Source organism: Macrobrachium nipponense, chromosome 35, assembly GCF_015104395.2.
Source record: "Macrobrachium nipponense isolate FS-2020 chromosome 35, ASM1510439v2, whole genome shotgun sequence".
NCBI classification, from domain to species: domain Eukaryota; kingdom Metazoa; phylum Arthropoda; class Malacostraca; order Decapoda; family Palaemonidae; genus Macrobrachium; species Macrobrachium nipponense.
Window position 1 is genome coordinate 8817887 of NC_061096.1, and position 23085 is coordinate 8840971.

The window sequence follows — 23085 nt, forward strand, 5'->3', positions numbered from 1 at the left end:
GAATCTTCAAGTGCTTTAAAACCCACCAGACTTCTAAACACTGTTTGTAGTTTCAATGAATATCCGTCTACTTGGTAATGGGACTATTTGACATTGGCGCGAATATCAAAACTTTCATACTACGTCAGTCAGTGGGAAAACTAAATCTTTAATGTTCTAAGATAAACCTCACCTCATAAAAATTATATATTTCAGTAAGGTCCGTGGCATTTCGAGTGAATTTTCAAGTCTAGTCATATAAATTATGGCTTTTAATTGTAAAATTTTAAAAAATGAAATTAAGGGAAGGAAGTCAAATCCAGGCTATCGTCCACGAAAAACCTTTTCTTGTTATAGTTGTCAAAGAAGAAAAATTCTTCCACTATTTTTGCTTTACACAAAGGAAGCACAACTTGTTTTCAATTATCATTTATTCGTTCACTTCCGGGCAGCTATAACCATGTATAATGCCAATATACTTTACCAATACGATTTCTCCTTGTGTTTGCTGCTGCCTTCACTTTCTTACGCCCACTGTACCAGGCGTAAATCGCCTTTACTGTTATTGTTAGAGATATTGTTCATACAGTAAACTTTCTTAGCAAAGAAACACAACGTTAATTCTACACTCTAACACAAAATCCCATTACCGAAATTGAACCCTGATGAGAAATCGCCTGGACGCCACATTTTCTTTCCAAAAGGAAAACACAGGAATCAATGACTCCCATCATTTTAAACGTGGAACACTGCGCCCCCAACACCCACCCCCCCAAAACCCCTCGCCCCAAAACACCCACCATCGGTGTATTCCTCCCACCAGAATGCAGCCCTATCCTCCCACTGAAAGTGGGTCCACACCACCGCCCTCCCCTAACAACGTCCATCTTCTAGTTTTCTCACTTATTCGGGATGGGAAAGAAAGAAAAGTCAGTGGGGGGTGGGCGAGATGGGGGCCAGGGTGATTAAATAGTATCATGTAAAAAGATGGAAATCATAAACGAGCTCGAGTTTTCTCGCGTCTTTGATGTTAATGGCCTTCGGTACTCGACTCGGTTTGTTCGGCAAATCAACTTTAATTTCGAGGAGAATCATTTGATAACTTTGAGTGAAGTGTGTGACTTATTATTGACCAGTTTCTTCCCATTTATGCAACTTCAAGAAAACCAAGTAATTATTAATTAAAATGGAAACCAAATTAAGCGCCGAGATAGAAACGACTCTAAGAAAAGCTCATTTTTTGGAAAACGTCAATCTTCCTCTCACTGTCTTCATTGTGGCCTCACATTACCTAATTTAATGCATTGTCACTTGACAGTTTCTGGGTTCTTGAATTTGAAGATGGTTCCTTAGTGTCAGCCATTTCCTACTTCCTTATTAAAGATAACATACATTGTTCACAAAATGATGTTCTTTACGCAAAATGTGCAAATGTTCATATGCTCTCTTTCGAGCATGCGATTGTAACGCCAGATAACTCAGAATCGATCAATCGAGCATGCGAAAACTGCACCTGAACCAGGACCAAAAGAAAGATAACCGCACAGTGAATAAATACACATAACCACTTACACACACCCACACATAGTTTGCTATATACACACATTTCTACCTAAGTACAGACTCGCAATATGTATGAAGCATTCAAAATGTTGTCCACCGACTCTGAATCGACGATTTGAAAGTTTTTGGATTAAATGTTACGTTATTATGCATAAAAGACAATTCTCTTCCAGATGGTGGGTTGTCTTCTATCTGGTAGGTCTGAGAGAGTATTAATTACTGGGCCGGCATAAAAATAAATATAAAAAGTGATAATCATGCGCCTCTTTGACAAAAAAGTTAATTTTTTGATGATGGAAACTATGAATCCTGCAGAGGTTCACGGCCGTAGGATCAACGTATACCAGGACCAGTCTCTTGTACAGTCAAGTTCAAAAGTCCGTCTACAGTCTGGTCATCATTTTAATGGTACATAGCTGGCACTAATCAATCCACCACCAGGGTGAACTCAGAGTGGCAGTTCTTCAATCTTCCCAGTTGAAATGGGTAGAGTAAGAGAGTAGAAGCTAGGTTTAACATACGATAATTATGATATTTTGTCCACTCCTGTAAGACAAACGCAATGATAAATCATAGAACACATTTCTAGGGCTTAGGTATATTCACAGGGTGAACATATTCAGTAGATAGATGTAGTGCTTCAAACAATATATATATATATATATAGTATATATATATATATATATATATATATATATATAAAGGTTTTTTTGCCGCAAAGGAAAAATCGAAAAGCGAGATAGCCGAATGGAGGACCGATTATATATATATATATATATATATATATATATATATATATATATATATATACTATATATATATATATATATATATATATATATATATATTTAATACTAGATAACAGTTTTTGCCACGAAAGGAAAAAATCGAAAAGCGAGATAGCCGAATAGGACCGATATATATATGATATATATATATATATATATATATATGATATATATATATATTATATATATATATATACTAACATAATGAAACGCAACATGTGGAATGCAGATTTTCTAGCCGCATGTTAAATACGGCATCTAGTGAACTATTCTACATTAAACCTATTCATTTTTACTGAGATTTGTAATGGGAATGTAGTTTTAAACTCCATTCTTGTCATTATTTTTACTAGCAAACTTACCCATCTACGATGGGTGATAGATAAAATACGGGTGCAGAAGTGAAAAATTTATATGTACTATTTGTTCAGCAATATTAAAATAAGGGCGATTTTTATACATACCTACTACAGAACCTCTTTGTACACAATATTATCAGTTTGTTCACAACTTAATTTCAAGTTGGCAGAGTCAGTTGCTCTGCTCATCGCCACATACAGTTGGCCATGCGTGAACATAGGTGACGCCAGAAACACACCAGCACGATCCAAAGTCTGGCCCTGCGACTTGTTTGCAGTGAATGAGAAGGCCAGGTTGATGGGAAACTGCCTGCGCCGTAACTGAAACGGAAACTGGTTGTCTGAAGGCATCAGAGGAATCCAGGGGATGAACAGACGTTTGCCGGTGTGAGGGCCCATTGCTATCACTGCTTCGATGATGTGGGAGTTTAGCTCCATAACAGTGTACCTCGTTCAGTTGCAATGTCCATTGGCAGGATCGAAATTCCGAAGCAACATTACCAGGCAGTACTTCTTCAACGTTATTTTGTGCACTGGCAGTCCCGATGGATTTAAGTTATTCAAAAAATCTTGCAGATATTGATGATAATTTTCATCCTCTATTGTGTCCGAGCTGAAATATTTGCGACTTTCTCCAGGGAAGTTGTACAGAAATTATGTATGAAAAATCGTAAAGTAACTAAGTCTACGGGAATAACCAGCCTCGTTTCACGGCCAGAAACAGCTCCGTTTCAGGGAATCCCTTCTCACCCCCACCCCCTACAAAGGAGGGGGGGTGGGGGTAGGTTGGATGAAACCCCATTACAAACCATCTCTGGGGTCCCCACCATAACCCTGTCAAGTTTCATGCCCATCTGACCAGCCGTTTGGCCGTGATTGAATGACAGACAGACAGACAGACATTACGCCCATTATAGTATGATTGTGGTAATTTCTAGCACTGTAGCAGCAGCGGTCGTATCAGTAGGAGGAGTTGTAGTATCTTGAAAGAACAAGACATGTAGAGAGAGAGAGAGAGAGAGAGAGAGAGAGAGAGAGAGAGAGCATGTGTTTGGTGTAAGTTCTTGTCTGTAGAGTGAAGCACTGTGGCCAGACTTCGGCCAACTCAGCATGAAATAGGGCAGAGTCTGGTCACCGCCGGTTGAATTGGTTAAATCACCTATTTGAAATAGTTTAGGTTTCTGTATTATAATTGCGTTGCATAACTATATATATTTTCAAATCCCGACGTCTTTTAGGAAAACTAATTCATTCATACAAAATATTTTTATATATGATTATCTTTTCACCTTTTTTCTATTTTGAATATTATTTCAGCTTTGAGGTGCTCTAAGTGATAACAATTATTGTTAAGCACCGTTCTTCAGCATTTTCTGAAGTACCGAGCTTTCAAAGTGATCCACCAAGAACCAGAGGTTATTTTCGGAAATGGAAAATTCATACGTCTACGGAAGCATCGTAAATCCCTTGTAACTTACAATTCATATTATTGTATTGAGAGCACAAATATCAATTGAAAGAAATTTAAAATAGTCAAAATCATATTTCATCCTACAATATATACTCTTGCTTATTTTTCACATAATATCTTTTGTGTGATTTTGATTTGATATGATTATATGGTGCTTTCGTTAATACACATTCCTCTTATCTATGATATTTACTTGTTTCAGAGAACATGCCAGAGCAAAGGGCAAATTCCACCACAGTCATAACTGATCGTGCAAGAATTATTGCTTTATGGGAGTGGGAGTGTAATTTGCCCTCCAATGTTATTGCAAATATAACTGGGCACCATTGATCAACGGTTCGTAAGTGGATCAAATGAGGGCAAGAGGGGTCAGCGCAAAACTGACCCCGCTGCAACGGCCTTGAGTTACGACGCCTCAGGAAGCGTCGTATTGAAGTCCTTTTAAATCGGCCTTGAAAATAACACGGAACCTTGGACTAATCTTCAGTCCACTTACAACGAGACGTCGCCTCTATGCAAATTGTGTCGTGTCCCAGCTCGAGTACATCGACTGGGATTTGCACCGCAGTATTTTGCAGAGGATGCTACATTTTAGCAAAATTTTATATTCACCGATGAAAAGGGTTTCTGGTCGGTGTAAACCGTGGAAAGGATCTGCTGGAGGGTCCGCAACACAAGGTACAGCGAACAAAACATCATTGAAAGAGCAAGAAGTGGTAGAGTAAGAACTGATATATGGCTCCCCAAGCTATTATGGTTGTTCAGGACCTGAACCCAAACCATACCAGCCACAGAGTAAGAGAATGGGCTCACTTGCAACCTGAGACTACTGAACTTTTGAACTGGCCGACAAAAGGATGAGAGACATGAGTCCCTTTTAAAATCTGTGGGGTATTATGGTTCGCACTTTCATATTGGCCAAGGGCGCACCAAGGAAGCAATTCAGAGACATGCTCAGGATGTATGGGAGAGTATCCTCCACCGCCCCAACATCTGGCGGAATCTTGTCAATTCTAAGCCGAAAAGACTTAATTTAGTTTTTGAAGCTCATGGCAGATGAATCAAATAGTGATGATGTATGAAAATAAATGAATTATAAATAGCATATATATATATATATATATATATATATATATATATATATATATATATATTTATATATATATTTTTTCCAAGCTCTTGAAGGATGGACAAAATATTGATTTTAGTTGAAAATAAATTAAAGAAAGTATAATTTTGGTGTAGATGTTTTTAAGCTCTTGGAGGGTGAACCAAATATTGATGGTATTTGAATATGAATAACTGATATAGTACAATTTGTTTTGCCATTACCGTGAAGGAATTTCTCCAAAATTTATTTTCCAACGGAAGAATTATCCCTCCAATAAAAATTTTTCCAACTTTATTTGATATATTCATAGTTACAGCAATGATTTGAATAAGGACCTTATGGGCAGTAGAGGAGAGACTTGAATTTTCTGCTTCCCCCACTGACTATAACCAACGTTTGCTCGCTGGTGAATGGAAATAACGTTACTTGAAATTAAGAAATAGCATATAAGATATCCAGGAGCTTATGAAGCTAATGAATCAAGATTGTCAAATTCAGTCAGCGGTTTTCAATTCAAGAAGGAAGATAGATTCACTATTTATATCTGGAATACAAAGGGCATACATAACTATGGAAGAGCGACCATCCTCTAATGAAAACGAAATTCTCAATCCAACACAGCCTACGTAGGATCTTGCAGACCGTTTATATGAAAAAAAAAAAAAGTTGATTTTCAATGACTGTTGTAGCAGACCCCAATTACCGATTACACAATAATAATAACAAGCATGTATAAAAAAAATATTTTTGGAACCATTTTCTAGTGCCCGAAACATTCGAAGCTGAACCAGAGCAAAAAAAGTTATCAACAGTAAAGGAAATACACATACACACCCAAACGCGTGTGCGCGCGCGCACACATATACATACACACACACACACACATATATATATATATATATATATATATATATATATATATATATATATCTATATATATATATATATATGTATATGTGTGTGTGTGTATTTGTATGAATTTAAGTATATATGTGTATGTTTTTGTGTTTATGTATAAATAAAAACATAAAATTGGGCAAATGTCTGCCCACATAAGGATTTAGTATGCCATATGTAACAAATTACCACGTCACGTAGTCTATAATTAAAAATCTTAGATGGTTTATGTAAAATTATTGCGAAGTTGTCAATATTTTTATTTATCACCGAGAGCTGTAATTTATTTTTTGTTCTCTGATGTTTATGCCATGGCAACTAAATTACCCCAGCAAAAACAATTGAGTTTAACGTTTTAGTTTGTAGAGTACAGTGTCAGATCAATGTAGGTTCCAGAAACTTGTTACAGGCCACCATTCCACTGCAGAGCAGTTACCAATACTTTCTCTCTTTTAACGAAAACATGAGATGCCTGTATCGACCCAGTAGTGGAGGGAGAAGTTATACTGATTCCCAAACATCTGCCCCAAGTATTCAGGTCTATGGGAGAGAGCCTACGAAAGACAATAACGAAATTATTGTAAGAAAATAAAGTAGATTGTCGTGGTTTATGCAGTACAGCTGTTGGAAAAGCATACTTGGGTCAGCGATGAAGCACTTTGCTATAAACATTCAGGACAGTTAATAAGAGATAAGATAACTGGTTCAGTCTTTTCCCCTGACAAAAGAATGACCCTGAACGTCATATAAACAAATATTTCTTTATATATTAACTCTACGGTATGTACAAAAAACTGTGGCTGTTCGTGTATTTTTAACCAACACATTTCTAGCAATCAATTGCAAAATATGTTGATCTCTAAACTGGAAGAAAAGTAATATTTTTTCAGTGTGACACCATCTTTAAAATTTGCAATGCTCTTGGCTTGTTATAAACAATCCAAGAGCATTGCAAACTCTAAAACATAGCATAACATCAGAATTTGACACAACAATAAAGAATCCTAATATGTTCAGAAAACTACAATGGTCTTGTCTCAGGAGGGAAACAATGTTTCACAGAGGATGGATTTGAATTTGTACAACTTTTGCGATTTTTCGTGTCGCTAAATGAAAATTATTTCAGAAACAGCTCTATTATACAGGTGCTTGATCCCACATACACATATGTACTAGCTGACCAACCCAGCACTGCCTGGGAAAACTCTGAAAGACAACTGATAAATTCTCTCTCTCTCTCTCTCTCTCTCTCTCTCTCTCTCTCTCTCTCTTCCCTGATAAGATAGTTGCTTCTATTACATTGCCCAACTCTTTTGACATTTTTTATTTCATCCCTTCTCATCCCGTTCCTATCGAGGTTGAACTTGGACTTAAAGGGCACCAGGAGTGTCACTATTCATCTCAGTGCCCTCAAAAACTATGAATTATGCAATAATATCAGCCATTTTTTACATTTTATTTTTCACCCCTTCTGTCTCCCCCAAACCCCCTTTCCTATTGGGGTAGAACTTGGACCTTGAAGGGCATCAGGAGTGTCACTATTCGTCCCAGCAGCCTTGAGAACTATAGAATAGACACTAATATCTTTTTTTTCCCATAGATGTCATCAACTTCCCAACACCACCCCCTTTGGTGCCACTGATGTCTTACCCCTACTGTATTCTTCCCCACATAGTAGTGAATCATACGTGTACCAAAAATAAATGTATTATAAACCGTTTACGTTTATATAGTACCTAAAAGATTACGGTTAGAACCAGCCCCTTTCAGGGAAGCCCTTGCCACCCGCCACAAACCCATGTGGGTAATGATATCTTACCCCGACAATATTCTTCTTCAGATAGTCATATGTATACTAATCTTGGTTGATTTTGATCAACGCGTCCATTTATATATATATATATATATATATATATATATATATATATACTGTATATATATATACATATGAATAATTATCACTTCACCGTGATTCATATAAATTATTCGAGCTGCAAATGTCCTTTAATATCTAATTCGCTCTACCTCGCAATTAATATATTTTCATTATATGTAAAATATATTAATTCCTGTAGTAGAGCGAATTAGATATTAAAGGACATTTGTAGCTTGAATGTATATATATATATATATATATCTATATATATATATATATATATATACATAAAATTTACCCTATCTTTTATGGAGAGGGCTCATTGAAATGGTAACCTCTTGGTTCTCAATCGACTAACTGTCAGGTACCTACTTCTGTGTTTAGGTCAGCAGAGGCATAATGAATTTTTCAGAAAACGGAATACAGGTATTTTGTTTTTGTGAATACATGCGCCCTCAAACATGAAATTATGTGTTAATGTAATTAGGTGATGTGTATTACCTCAGTACAGAGAAAATCGTCCACCGATATCAAAATCTAATTCGCATTCGTGTAAAATGACCACGAATCTCTCTTGTTCAGTATTTTCTGAATAATAACCCGAATCCCCTTTTCCTATTTCCTCTCGCTTGTGATTGCGCAGACTTTAATTCCCTTTTGCCTCATAAGCTGTATCTCAAACCTGTCTGATGATATTGCTATAATACCTTCAGCATCATCCCATAATAATAGTAAATGGTCGACGCAATAACGGTAATATCACTGATTGCATAAATTACGGATATCTACCCAAATTAAGCTTCAGCATCGGCTCTCTGTATCAAATATGATCGAGGAAATACTGTTTGTATTATGTGCTGCATATATTAAAGCAATTCAGTATGCAGTGATGATATCCTAAGCATCCTATTTTGATAGTTATGAAATTATACGTCGATTTATGTCATTTTAACAATGCTAGTTACTTTGCAGCTGGAATGTATCGCTTCATTAACTCGTTTGATTTCAAACAAATTCACAGATGATTAATGTCTCTTTTTTAAATCAAACGCACAACTAAACATGAAAATCTGTCTCTTTTGACAGATTCAAGAAAATTACGACTTTATATTCTTGTAACAGTACCCAAAATTTCTGCAAAACGAAACCCAGCATATGATGGATGCCCACATTCGTCTGCATTCAAATATTTAAGATTTGTCGCTGATGCCAAAATCAGTATGTTTATAGCCTCGAATAGCTAATGTCAATAACCACAGCTGTTGACTCACCACTTTATAAAGATCGATTAGTCATAAGATCCATGAACGCGCAAAACACAACGTCAAAAACAGAGCAAACTTCACTATACAGAATGACCATCTGGATGCCGCTGAGTTTGTATTGCAGCTGTTATATACCTGCTGCTGCAAAGGAACCCACTCGATCATTCGAGAGATTGAGAAACTGCAACACAAACTCAGCATCATCAGTCCTAATAATAATAATAATAATAATAATAATAATAATAATATAATAATAATTGTGATCCTAGAAACGGCACACATAGTAAGAAAAGTGATGGACTCCTAAGGAGGCAGGATGCAACCCGGAACCCCACACTATAAACACCACCCGGTCGAATTGGAGGACTGTGATAGAGCAAAAAAAAAAAAAAAAAAATAAAAAAAAAAAAATAAAATAAATTAAAATAAATAAAATAAATAAATAAATAAAATAATAAATAATAAATAAAAAAATAAATAAATAAAATTAAATAAATGAAATTAAATAAAATAAATAAATAAATAAATAAATAAATATAACTAATAAAAATAATAATAATTAATTAATCAATAATAATAATAAATAAAAATAATTCTAGAAGCAAAAAGAGTAGTTTTTTAGTTAACAAAATGTTACAGTACCACCAGATTTTTATTATCTTTAAATGAAACTTTACGCCTTTTGTTATTCTGTTAACTAAGAAAAATTCGTCTGATACAATCGTATTTACGAAAGTTAACACGTTCTTATTTTTCATGATTGCACGAAAGAGAGAGAGAGAGAGAGAGAGAGAGAGAGCAGAGCCCGTATCCTCTTGACCGCACTTTGCATCTTGGTGTAGCGAGCGTTTACTTCATTCTCGAAATGAAATTCACGTTCTTTGGTATAGGAGCGTATCAAAACTATCAGGCAATCCAAACAAAAGTTTACTGGATTTGCCCGAGGCAGTTTATGTGTACCCGAGGTATATAGAATGGGTCCTTGCTTATTCTATATACCTTGTGTGCACCTATGCTGGAGATGATTTAAATACATGTACACGAGAGCCCGAGGGTGAAGTTACACCGCTATCCATCTTAATCTCAGTATGGATATTGAGTATAAGTAGTGGGAGAACTTTTTCATTTCAATTCCGAAGTGAGACGCAACAAGGGTTTCAGCGGAAACGTATCCAAAAATATTTTTAAAAATTTAAAAAAAAACTTATTAGGGTTCACGGCGTCGGCTGTTGTATTTACATATATCTGGTAAATGTGACCATTGTATTCCATATTATACATACACACTATAAACAAATGTTGTAGGTTACTGTTAGACCCTTTCATGTAGTCTACAGTAGATTACACTCTTCCACAAGTATTTCTGAAATACTGGTCCTATAATTCTTTAGCTTGACTATGCTGAAGTTTATTTTAGCTACAAACTTTGAAAAAAAAAATAACTAAAAAACAATTAAGAAATAAACAATCATAAATATTTATACTGCTTTAAGTAAGAAATGTGAAACAGTATGACACGAAAAAAAAGAAAAAAAAGAAACGGGATTGAACAGGAGCTCTAAATCCTAACACTGCCTGAACACATGTTACACATATTACTTCGGCAAGGACCCACGAAAACATTGGATGTATGTCACATCCACTTTCATTTTACATTTTCGAAATGCTCAGGTTTTCAGGCTTCTATATTTTCGGAATTATTCAACCTAACTTACTTTCAGTTTGAGAGGCATGTTTCATTTCGGGAAGTCTTAAAAAAAGAAATCTTCGCAGGAAATTTCTTGCTGTGATTTGCCTAATTCAAGTATTCTTTTTAGCGACGACGTACATTTATCTGCAAATATAATCTCTAGTCTTCCCTGCATAAATGAATATTGCACATTCATGTATAACATGATTTTTCCAAAAACGTTTTTAGTTTCCGTTATAAACGTTAATTACTACTGACATCAAACCGTCATCTTCATGTTCAATGCTTTTCTTTCTGTTAACGTGACAATAACCATCTGAACACCGATAAACAACATAGTTTATAATCATATGTAGGGGAAGAGAAGAAAAAGAAGAAAAACAAAATGCGGAGGGGGGGATTTGTATTATTTTCCACAGTGACACGGTACTGTACTCCTTAGAAATGTACGTCTTTGCATAAGAGAAATTCAATAAAAGCAAAAGGACAATGTTCAATGAAGGGGTTGCTTGCGCCAGTGCAAGGGAATCGGTTGAGCTTATCCTTCTCAAAGCTTTCTTCTTACCTGCACTGAATCGCTGTGTTGCGGAATGGTTATTATTAACAGCGGCGAAGGTTCGGGATGTAGATTTTAAATCCATTTATTATTATTATTATTTTAATCTTATGTAGATAATGACCCCGAAGGGTTTTAACCCAGTATGCAACCACCTTTGCGGCGTGTTTATCGCAAGCCCGTTGGGGAATACCATAAAAAATTAAAAAGACTATGAATACCATAAAGATACTGACCCCCACGAAATATTAGTGACCCACGAAACAGCTTGAAGTTCGCTGCCTAGGAAAGATCCCCTTTTTTTTAATATTAAACGAAATCCTGATGATTTTAAGAGAAAACATGCGCATCATGAACACTTATGATTGTAAAAACATAACAACACATAAGAGGCAATAAATTAAAGTGCTTGAATCCTCAGCGGTCCAGCGGTAGTCACGAAGTCGTTTTTGCTACTATGGAGTTTTTCTAACTACATTCTTTCACAAAAAATAATCAAGGGATGAAATTTTGATATTTCGCATCATGTCGTCTATGGCATAAATAAACCTTAAACATTTATCCACTCCATTCAATTCCATCAAGTAATTCTCTGATTAGACAAAAAAGGATCAAACCGTTAGGTAACTGCATAGGCAATTTGGGGCCAGGGGATTAGGGTAATTCAGTGTTCCAAACATACTTTTGGTATCAAGATCAATAAAAACTAAACATTTTTTCTTTTGAAACGAGAACCTAATGTCGAAGTCCGAAGCTCCCACAGCGGCAAAGGATAAACCAATGAATGGGTAAGCTGATGGTGGTGATGATGATAGCTATCGTGGAAGCTTTAAGAATTCAAGACTTAGTTAACATGTTGGCTTTAGAAAGTTGACTTTATAAAAATGACTGTCATTTCTGATTTTGAGACATTAACCGGATGTTATCTGGACATATATAAAAAAATACATATGCACATATGATATATATATTACATATATATATATATATATATATATATATATATATATATATAATATAATATTATATATATATATTATATATATATATATATATAATGTGCACGTGAGCACATGTAGTTATCGTATTGGGATGATACCTGGACGACTTAAAGGAACTGTACATCCCTGGCCCAATAGTATGAAGTTCCGTTTCCAAGTCTTTTAGAATTCTCCCTCTGTCATTTTATTGCTCTTTCTTTCCGTCTTTGTTTGTTACAAGTAGCAGAGGGTTAAACTTTTTTTTTTCTTTTTACAATATAAAAAGAAAGGACATCGCAGACATTTTTCTTTTCAAACCACTTGCTTTTAACAGTTTTCAACTTTGCATTACGCCATCTTGATCATCTTTTTTCCAACCAACGCCATAAAGTAGATATTTTGCATATTATGAATAGCCGAAGACTCCAACCCTAGAACAACGATATTTTACTTTTTTTAAAAAAGATGCCGTTTTATTTTCACTGGGCACACTACACAATACATTCGAACAATTTCCATAACCCATATAAAATCTTAATATGATTCTTGCCGTACAATAATCATATATTAAAGTCTATTGGGGATTTGACGCTTCTTTCTATAGCCTACCGACGTTCATAACATCTTAAGAGAAGGTACATAGCATACCGTTCTCTGAATATATTACGAAATTATTTCTCTGGCTGATTATTTCATACTATACATGAAACATACCGCACAAAAGTATTCTACCTACCTCAGGGTAAACAAGGGTCTTAATGACGCAAGAAAGAGGAACAGTGTGTAAATAGTTAAGAAGACATTTGATGTTGAACTTTAATTTTAGGAGATGGTCATTTTAAAAGTCCTGGGTGTTGCCGTCGAAGGGCAGAGGCGACTTTAAAAAAAAAAAAAAAAAAAAAAAAAACTAAAACTACTGATGAGCACTCCACCACCTCAGAAGAATTTTTTATACGGCTATAGCTATCTATCTGTGCGCATATATATATTATCATATAATATATATTATTCTTATATATATATTATATATATAATATTATGTATATATAGGGAAGATACAAAAAACATCAAACATGCTTTTCAGAAGAATACAGCTAACAGCGAGATTTTATGATGATGAATAATAATAATTAAAAACAAAGAGTGGGAAGATACAGATTTAGATGTTGTTGGTTAGAATTCCCCTTCCATCCTTTACAAGAATTGTGATTAACCCTGTCATTGCGCAGCGCAATACAAAAACTAGACTACGAATCAACTACGAAATCTTACCTCTGTCTGGCACCTCCTGTCTCCGGTGGGGGGGTGAGAGTAGCAGTGGAGGAAGGTCTTGCGGGGTCGTTGGAGGAAATGTGGTTCCTGGTCATGTCCCTGGCCCCGAAAACTTCCCTGGTGCCCATCATCTCTCGCTCCGCTCGACCCGTCGTCAGGCTGCAAGAGGGCCAAACACGCATCGATCAGTGGGGCTCGTTCATGCTATTCAAACTCGACTAGAAAACCGCCCGCTTAGTTTATCAGTGCCCACTTTGTTCGGCCTCTAGCAATCCAGATAAAAGGTCCGAGGTATTTGCACACTCACAAACGTTCTAGATTCTACGGGAAGAGTCACTTGACGTTCAATCAAATGTCAAAAAGAAGCCGACTTATTTCCCAAGAAAAAAAAAAAAAAAAATTCAGAAAGGCATCCGAACTCATGTTGACAAAGATCCAAACTGCAACAAACGGTTTGGTCAGAGTTTGAACCATAACAGGAAATTTTCACTTCGAAATTTATTTTTTGTTATGAAACAAAGGTTTCGAAAAATTGAAAAATATGGCTGTAAAATACCTGATGATTCAAATACATACATATTAAATGAAGACTAGACAAAAAAAGAAGCCATTAGAATTTTTCTCTAATATAAAATGTGAGCTATTAAAAGTAAACTACTTTACGAGAGTAAGCAGTAATTTATAATGCGTGTTCAAAACACTACCTTAAACACTAAAAGCTAAACTATGGGTTTTGATAGAAAAACTTAATTTATGGTGGATAGAACACAAGAACACTTTAGGGGCCAGACTGTGGATATCAGATTATAATTCCGCCGTGTTCATTTGAACAGTACACACACAAACACACACACATACAAATACACATACACACATTAATATCCAATTCACGGGGATACTCCCGAAGTAGCATAAATTGGATATTAAACGGCAATTGTGATGTGATAATATATTATATATATATATATATATATATATATATATATATATATATATATATATATATTTATAAATGATTCTGTTCATTCCCGGTCCAGATAAATCGTAAGGCTGAGGAGCGTGAACTTGAAAACCTACACTTGGGACTTACGAGACATTTTCTCTTAACCAGATATAAGATGGCCTCCGTCTACGGAAGTAATAGACTTCATCAACTTTAATTCAAAAGATTTTGTTTAAGTTGGAGAAGTCTGCTGCGAAGACATACAAAATATATATTGTAAAACATAGGCTACATACGAGTGTGATATTGTGGATTTATTTGACTTTCAGAGATTTTTCATAATTGTATATAATATATATATATATATATAGATATATATATATTTATATATAATATATATTGTATATACTGTATAGTATACTCTTCCTCTCCTCTCTCTCTTCCTCTCTCATCTCTCTCTCTCTCTCTATATATATATATATATATATATATATATATATATATATATATATATAATATATATAGTATATTATATATATATATATAAATTATTTATATATATATTATATTAATGATATTCTTATATTATTATATAATATATATATATATTAAATTATATATTATATAATATATAATATTATTATATATATATAAATATATTAATAAATTATATTTATATAATATAATTATATTATGATATATATATATATATATATAATATATTATATATAATTATATATATTATTATATAAATTATATATATATATATTATACATACACAGTACGGTTTAAATAATCATATATGATGAAAATCTCTATATAATTATTCATCGAGATTTGAAACTGATTTCAAAGTCTGCATACGAATATATGTAGAAAATTACACCGCTATCTAAAAATATCTCATTTGTTCCTTATGTACCAGGAAATATACAAACTATGAGTACTTGTGTTCAATTGCAGTTATGCACAAATAAACAGACTTTCGTATTTTTACAACCCACACTTTCATTCATACAGACGTGTTTGTATGATTGTGTACGTGGGAGTGTGTATGTGTAAATGCTTGTGTATTGGCGCGTTTGTACGTAAATCGAGTACTTTGTTTGTATACCCGCTTATTCTTCGTACGCAGCTTCAGACATGTTCGTTAAATCAATGGAAATGTTAGAAGTATCATGAACTCCTATCATCTTCATTTTTTTCGGAAGGGTCGATTGACTACTTAGTAAACATGCTGGAAGACTGAATAGAAAGACTGAAGACTAAACAAGCCTCAAAGTTATACCTGAAAGAATCAGAATTTAGAAGATTATGAATTTAAGTAAAATTGCCAGAATGTGTCATGGGAAAAGTCATTAATAAATAAGTGTCACTGGAAATCAGAAGAATAATATGAGAAGCTTTAGTGAAAGACGGATGTTAAACAACAAAAAGTTGTGTTAAACAACAAAAAGTTGTTGTATTCTCGACAACAACAGTATATAGTGGTAATATTAATGTATATTTGATATGATACGATGGAAGTCTATAGTCTAATTAACAAAAACTAGAACCCGTTTTACAAAGAACCAATGCCAGAACCTGTTGGATATTTTAAGAATAAGACAAACACCAGACATTATTTCAAATCCCAGAAAGGTGACTCACTAAAGTAATAAAGAAAATTAAAACTTCCATTTACGTTAAGTTAGATTGATTCATTGATCATGGAATTTAGGTCATAGCCCAAGCGCTGGAACCTCTCAAGGTTATTCAGCGCTGCAGTGGTATGTGATTGAATACGTTAAGTTAGAGAACTATCTATTGATCTGATGAAAAAAGGGAGGGTTGAGTAAAGTTTCAAATAATTCTCGCCTGGAGTACGTAACTCCTATGGTCCGGAAATTAAGCGAACGCCTCTCTCTCTCTCTCTCTCTCTCTCTCTCTCTCTCTCTCTCTCTCTCTCTCTCTCTCTCTCGAGACAGATGCGTTGTGGCCGAGGAAGTCCCCGAAAACCTTATCCGAAATCTTGCACCTGAGTGGACAGTAAATGAAAAGTCACCTAAAAGATTTTTTTTTTTCCAAGTTTCGCGAGATATACTTTATTTCAGTCACATAGGAGGGATACAATTCTCTTTTCGCTTCGTTGAACTTATTCGCCCTACCTTATTCATCCTATCATTTGCTTTCTCAAAATTCCTGATATTTTAGACTTCTCGCCAAAAAATACCGTCTGCCATCGGCAAAAGTTATTATGCGACCAAAAAAAAAGATAAAAAAAAGCTTAACTCTATCTTATACAGCCGATCTCTAAAGGAAAGAGACCCAAAATTGTAAATAAAGAATTCTGTCTATAAATAATGAATTTGACAAAGCATAATTTCTGGGCACAGTAGCGTTCGTTATCCTTCTCAGCTGCACAATTACATTAGTCTTTATATGAAAGCTCCCATTCCCAAAAGTTTGATGTCTTCTTTAAGCATGAAAAATATAAAGTAATTTCTTGTACCCTAAAGATTGAAGAAAATCAACGTTTTTGAAACGCTCTACCAAAGACTGTATCTTTGGGTCTGTATTTCCAAGACGTGTTAGTGAATAGTTGTATGGGAAATTACTCGAAGAAGTCATTTTACTATTAGAAACGGTGAAATTTCATACGTATTGCGTTCAAAATACTGCTTTCAAGTTTTAGCGAAGCTCTATTTTTTTTTTTTTTTTTTTTTTTTACTGGTTCCATAGTTTCATTTGGAACATATAATTTTGGCCATAGGCCAAGTACTGGGACCTATGAGGTCATTCAGCGCTGAAAGGAAAAATGAGAATAGAAAGGTTTGAAAGGTGTTACAGAAGGAAAACCTCGCAGTTGCACTATGAAACAATTGTTTGAAGTGGGTGGAAAGTAAGAAGGAAGAAAGATAACATGAACGGAGATACAGTAAAAGGAATAAAAGGGGGTGCAGCTAGGGGCCGAAGGGACGCTGCAAATATCCTTAAGTAATACCTACAGTGCACCGCATGAGTACACTGACGGTACTACCCCCACTAAGGGGTTCATCGTTTCATGAAATTATATTTCATATCTGCTATAGTTAACGCAATTTGCCGATTCCATTATGCTTGCGAATATCCGTCCACTAATTTCATCTTCTTTCCAGTAGAAAGTACATTACTGTTCATTTCCTCAAGAGTTTTCTCTGTCTTTGACACGAACCTTTATGAAATGATAGGACTGCATTAATTATGATAATGATACCCCTTGTTCAGGAGTTTTAATTATTTTTTATATGCTTCTTGTTACTACATAATATGATCGATTTACAACTTCCGTGAATTTAGGCGTAGTTTAAGAACGTGACACCGATTGTTGACGGAAGGCTAACTTGAGTCTAAGGAAGAGCAAGTGTTAGAATAAGATATTCAAGGAAACCTTAAGGGAAATTAAAGTAGAATAAAAGTTTGTGTTAGAAACATTTGAAGGAACTTCTTCACTGGCAGTCCTTTGATCTGTATTCGTTTTTCTTTGATCTGTACTGCAGAGTAATAAGATTGGTAACATGAAAGGAAAAACATTATTGAAACTGTTCCCCAATTTTCTGCTCACATTCGAGGCTTCCTCGTTTTAAAAGTAAAAGAGGTCTCTACTATGGAATCTTATTTATTATTTTATTATGATCTGTGGCTGACTTTAGATATATATATATATATATATATATATATATATATATATATATATATATATATATATATATACACATATAAATATTTCTTTTTGTGTTCAATCAAACGCTAGTTTACCTGACTCGAGGACAGAAATAGATGTTTATTTGTACGAGAGTCTCAAAATAAGCATTTTTTCCACCTACAGATGGGAGCTAGTTCTTCATATCGGGAAACAAATTAGAAAAAGCTACAGAGCTGAAAGTGAAGCTTTTATATGTATTCAGAATTTTAGCGTTACGATTTTTAAAAATAGCCTATGTTATGGAAATATGATTCTCGATGTAGTACAATTTTCCATGTTTAAACAAAAGGGAATTCAGAAACGAACAAACCTTTTTCGTTTTTACATATCTAAATATACATAGCACAGGTAAGTACACTGCTTGGTGTGATTTAAATTGCAAAATATATGAATCGACAACCACGGGCTCAAGTAACCTATGGACTGGATTAAAAGAGACAGATTTAGAAAATACCAAAAATCGTTAGGATTTACGTTTTAACTGTTTCAGGCATAAGCTGAAATTTGTGGAAATAATTCAAACCGGTCTGACTAGTGAGTATTTCAACCAGTATGTATGAGCTGCATTCCAAGTCTATGAGAGAAAACAGATAGTGGGATCTGGTGTTTGTATTCTTAAAAGAGCAAGAAACGAAAAAATCCGATTCTTAACATCAGGCACACACACTGAGAGAGAGAGAGAGAGAGAGAGAGAGAGAGAGAGAGAGAGAGAGATATCAAGTATACCTAAATTTTAAGACTATTGTCGTCGTAGGCAATGATGAAATGGAAATAATGCTTGTAAAACACAATCGAAATCTGTAAGAAAATACGTCATACGCAGGATGTTTCAAACCGTGTTTGAAAAGATAAATCTGCTTGATGTTATCCTCGGTTTTTCAACGAGAGGTTCTGAGACAAAAAACTGTAAAATAATGAGTAAAATCATTTAGTGTTGGAATACTAACATTTCCATTTTCGGGAAAAAATGTAATAGTGTTCGACTATAATACTCTAAGTATTATATTGAGTTACGTAAGTTTTCAAGTCCTTATCAGCAAATGAAGGATAAACGAATAAGGACAGCGATTTCGGACTATGAATATGAGAATACGGTAATCTCAATATCAATATATATTTGATGAATATAAACGGAATGAATGAATGAATGGGTGAAGATTTTACGCAACTAAACAAATTCTTAATCTAAATACAAATAGAATAATTTTCATCAATTAAAAAAAAACATAAGCTAGCTATACTCGTAGAATACTTTAAAAGGCAGGTACCATAAGTAATTGTAAGGGCAAGACCTAAACCAGACCTCACGCTGAAGTAATATTATTGCTACGTTCTCAACTATTAAAGAAAATCCATCATAGAACTCAGTTCGTGAAAAACATTGTATTCAAAACCATAATCCATTGCTAATATACCTAAGAAACAGTGATGGCCAGCTGTCATTTTAACATACATGTATGTATGTATGTATATATATATATATATATATATATATATATATATATATATATATATATATATATATATTCTCTCCCTCTTTCTCTTGCTCGATATATATATATATTTATATTTTCTTTCGTCTTTTCATTAATAATAATTTTTGTTGGGAAAATTTGTGTAAAAATTCATGATATTAAATTGTATATGCTCCCGTGTTGTTTTCAAAATGTACTGTTTTTCTGGAAGAATCACTTGTTTACCGCGGGTATCCTTCAAGGTGTGGCTAGCCTATGACTCCTCCTCTCTGTAGAGTGAAAATCGCCCTTATGGCTAATTTGGTAGTGTCAGTTTGTATATTAAGCCTTCTTTTGACTATGGTGTTCTTTGTAAAATCAGTATGCCTCAGTAAAGGGTCCGAATAGGACCGAAAGTACTCGGCCAACTCGTTTTTTCATTTTTTTCCTTCGTGGCAAAAAAACCTTTATTTATACATAGCATCACGTTTTATATACTTCGTGATCAAGTTCATTCTATATTTATATATATATATATATATATATATATATATATATATTATATATATATATATACTTATGTAACATTTAAGTAACTGACAAAATTGAGAAACGAGGAGTGAGTATTTCAGGATTCACGTAAATTTGTATTTGAATCAGAATACCCTTTTCATGCAATCCATTTCCGTTTTCTTTGATAATTTTTAACTACAATTCTCGTAAAATTTGACGATATGCTCAAAGCTCTTCGTTTCACATATTGCCCTCTGATACTCCCTTCTGACAACTTTTGTATATTATGCTCTTCGTTGAACTACAATGGATAACCTTCTCCAGATAACGCCTGAATTCGATCAATTTATTCCTCCATATTTAAGCTCATCAAATGCATCTGTATTGACAATCCACGCCGGATAAGTGATGACACCGAACATAAAGAATAATTCATTAGAGACTTTTCTGCCCTAACAGTAATGTAACTTGAAAATAAAGAAAATAAAATAGAGGTAATCAGAATTCAGAATATATAACATATTGTGCTGATATAACATTATGTAATTCGACTTGATATTATTATTTTCCAGTGGCTGAATCAATTGAGTGGAACATAAAATCAATGACGCCGATTCCAATAGGGAAACAAAATTCAAATTTTGACCTCCTTTTTGAAAAAAATTAATGTCAACATATATCTAAAATTATCAGATAAATGCTAATAAATATTATGATAGCAATACCTTTCCTTAAAAAAAAAAAAATATATATATATATATATATATAAATATATAAATAAACGGATAAGCCACGTAAATGAACGAGCCAAGTTTTATTATGGAAAAATGTGATGTGGCAAAAGGAAGTTATGACATTCTGAAGACATGAAAATCCTGTAAGCTGGAACGCAACAGTTATTGAAAAAAATAGAGAAAATCATTATTGCAACTACTTTCCAAAAATGAACCATTTTCATGTATTTTAGAAATGAGTAGGTCATTTAGTACCACCAAGAACTTTTAGATAATCTTGTTTATTTGTTTGTTTGTATGGCTTTTTTACGTTGCATGGAACCAGCGGTTATTCAGCAACGGGACCAACGGCTTTACGTGACTTCCGAACCACGTCGAGAGTGAACTTCTATCACCAGAAATACACATCTCTCACTCCTCAATGGAATGGCCGAGAATCGAACTCGCGACCACCGAGGTGGGACGCCAACACCATACCAACCACGCCACTGAGGCGCTAGATAATCTTGTCTTTCACGACTTCACGGCAAGAGCTGCACCCTAAACTTTGAATGTGCTGTGTACTTTGTTTTCATGAATTATGGTACTTTCATGCTATGACAGAGGCAAATAACCTAATTATATTTTATTCCACAGATTTCAACCAGTTTATATCTAATGGTATGAAAAATGATTCGAATATCGTTGTAGCAATAATGAAGTATACCCTACCTGTTCGACTAAACGGTTTTTATGCAACCTGATGAATAATTATATCCGTTAAGATTCTGGTGAATTTTTAAAGAAAAATATATTTAATGGTAATTATTCAAGAATTTCAAAATCATATAGGCAAAATTGTAAAAATCTATCAAACTTTTTGTAACTTAAAATCTTTTAATTTAAGAGGTTTGAAAACAAGGTCCTTAAAAATCGTGGAATGAAATTGAAAAAGAAATAATAAATAAAAAACTTTGATAGACCTATTCACCAGCACCTTGCAATTTGCGGCCCTTTCAAAACAATCGAATCTTTTATCCTAACGAAGTCTGGCTTAGCTTTTCAATTAACTGTCTCATGTGAAAAACCGCTTCTGTTCTACTCAGACAAAAATTCATTTTTGGCATTTAACTGATTTTATATTTAATCAAGAGTTGACTTACGCAACTGAAGTGAGATATTATTTTAGTCTGGAAATCCATCGAATTTAAAGTTTTGTATTAATATTCACTTTAATTTGTACAGTATATTCACTTTAATTTATACAGTTTATCCGATGTTTTGACATGAAACTAAATTATTCAATTTACTACGTCTCCCTTTCTTTGATTGAGATATTAATAGAATTTCGTTCAAATTTAGCTATTTGACAAGAACATACATTTTAATAGTGTTTTGTTCAAATTTAGTTATATGACAAGAATATACATTTTAATAGTATTTTTCTTTTTTCAAATTTACTTATTTGAAAATATACATTTTAATAGTATTTTTCTTTTTTCAAATTTAGTTATTTGACAGGAATGTACATATTTATGGAAATTATCAACTTCTATCTAAGGTCACTTTATAGAGAACAAATGAACAGGTACTAAGCTGCACATAATATTTCTCATACAACATCAAAATACACAACAAATACAAGAACAAATCTGCAACTTTGAGCCGTCAGAGCCCTGCCTTGTTTGAAAAACACTGAGCTTTATAGTAGGCACCTACATATTCATGTCTGTAGAACATCAATACATATAGAGCATGTATTCTTCAAGAGCATCATTTTCTCTTTGCATGTCATGCTGATAGGAATTAGAAGCTGAGTATTGCGATGCTAAAACAGTGAGTCTCTTGTCACTGATTTTAACATACGCTGTTTTCATAGAACATGAAAACCATCAAGTTCTATGACACCGGTTTCTACTGGAATGGCGGGT

General features: G+C 34.0%; 1 protein-coding gene across 5 annotated transcripts in view; it reads right to left on the bottom strand.

Annotated features, from left to right (window-relative positions):
- LOC135208415 (glutamate receptor ionotropic, NMDA 2B-like) overlaps positions 1–23085 on the bottom strand; it is a 1060362-nt gene that overhangs the window by 73511 nt on the left and 963766 nt on the right. For all 5 annotated transcript variants that reach the window (XM_064240560.1, XM_064240561.1, XM_064240559.1 and 2 more), the window contains one exon: positions 13808–13966. In XM_064240560.1, the coding sequence (XP_064096630.1) occupies positions 13808–13966 (159 nt within the window). The remainder of the gene's footprint in view (positions 1–13807; positions 13967–23085) is intronic.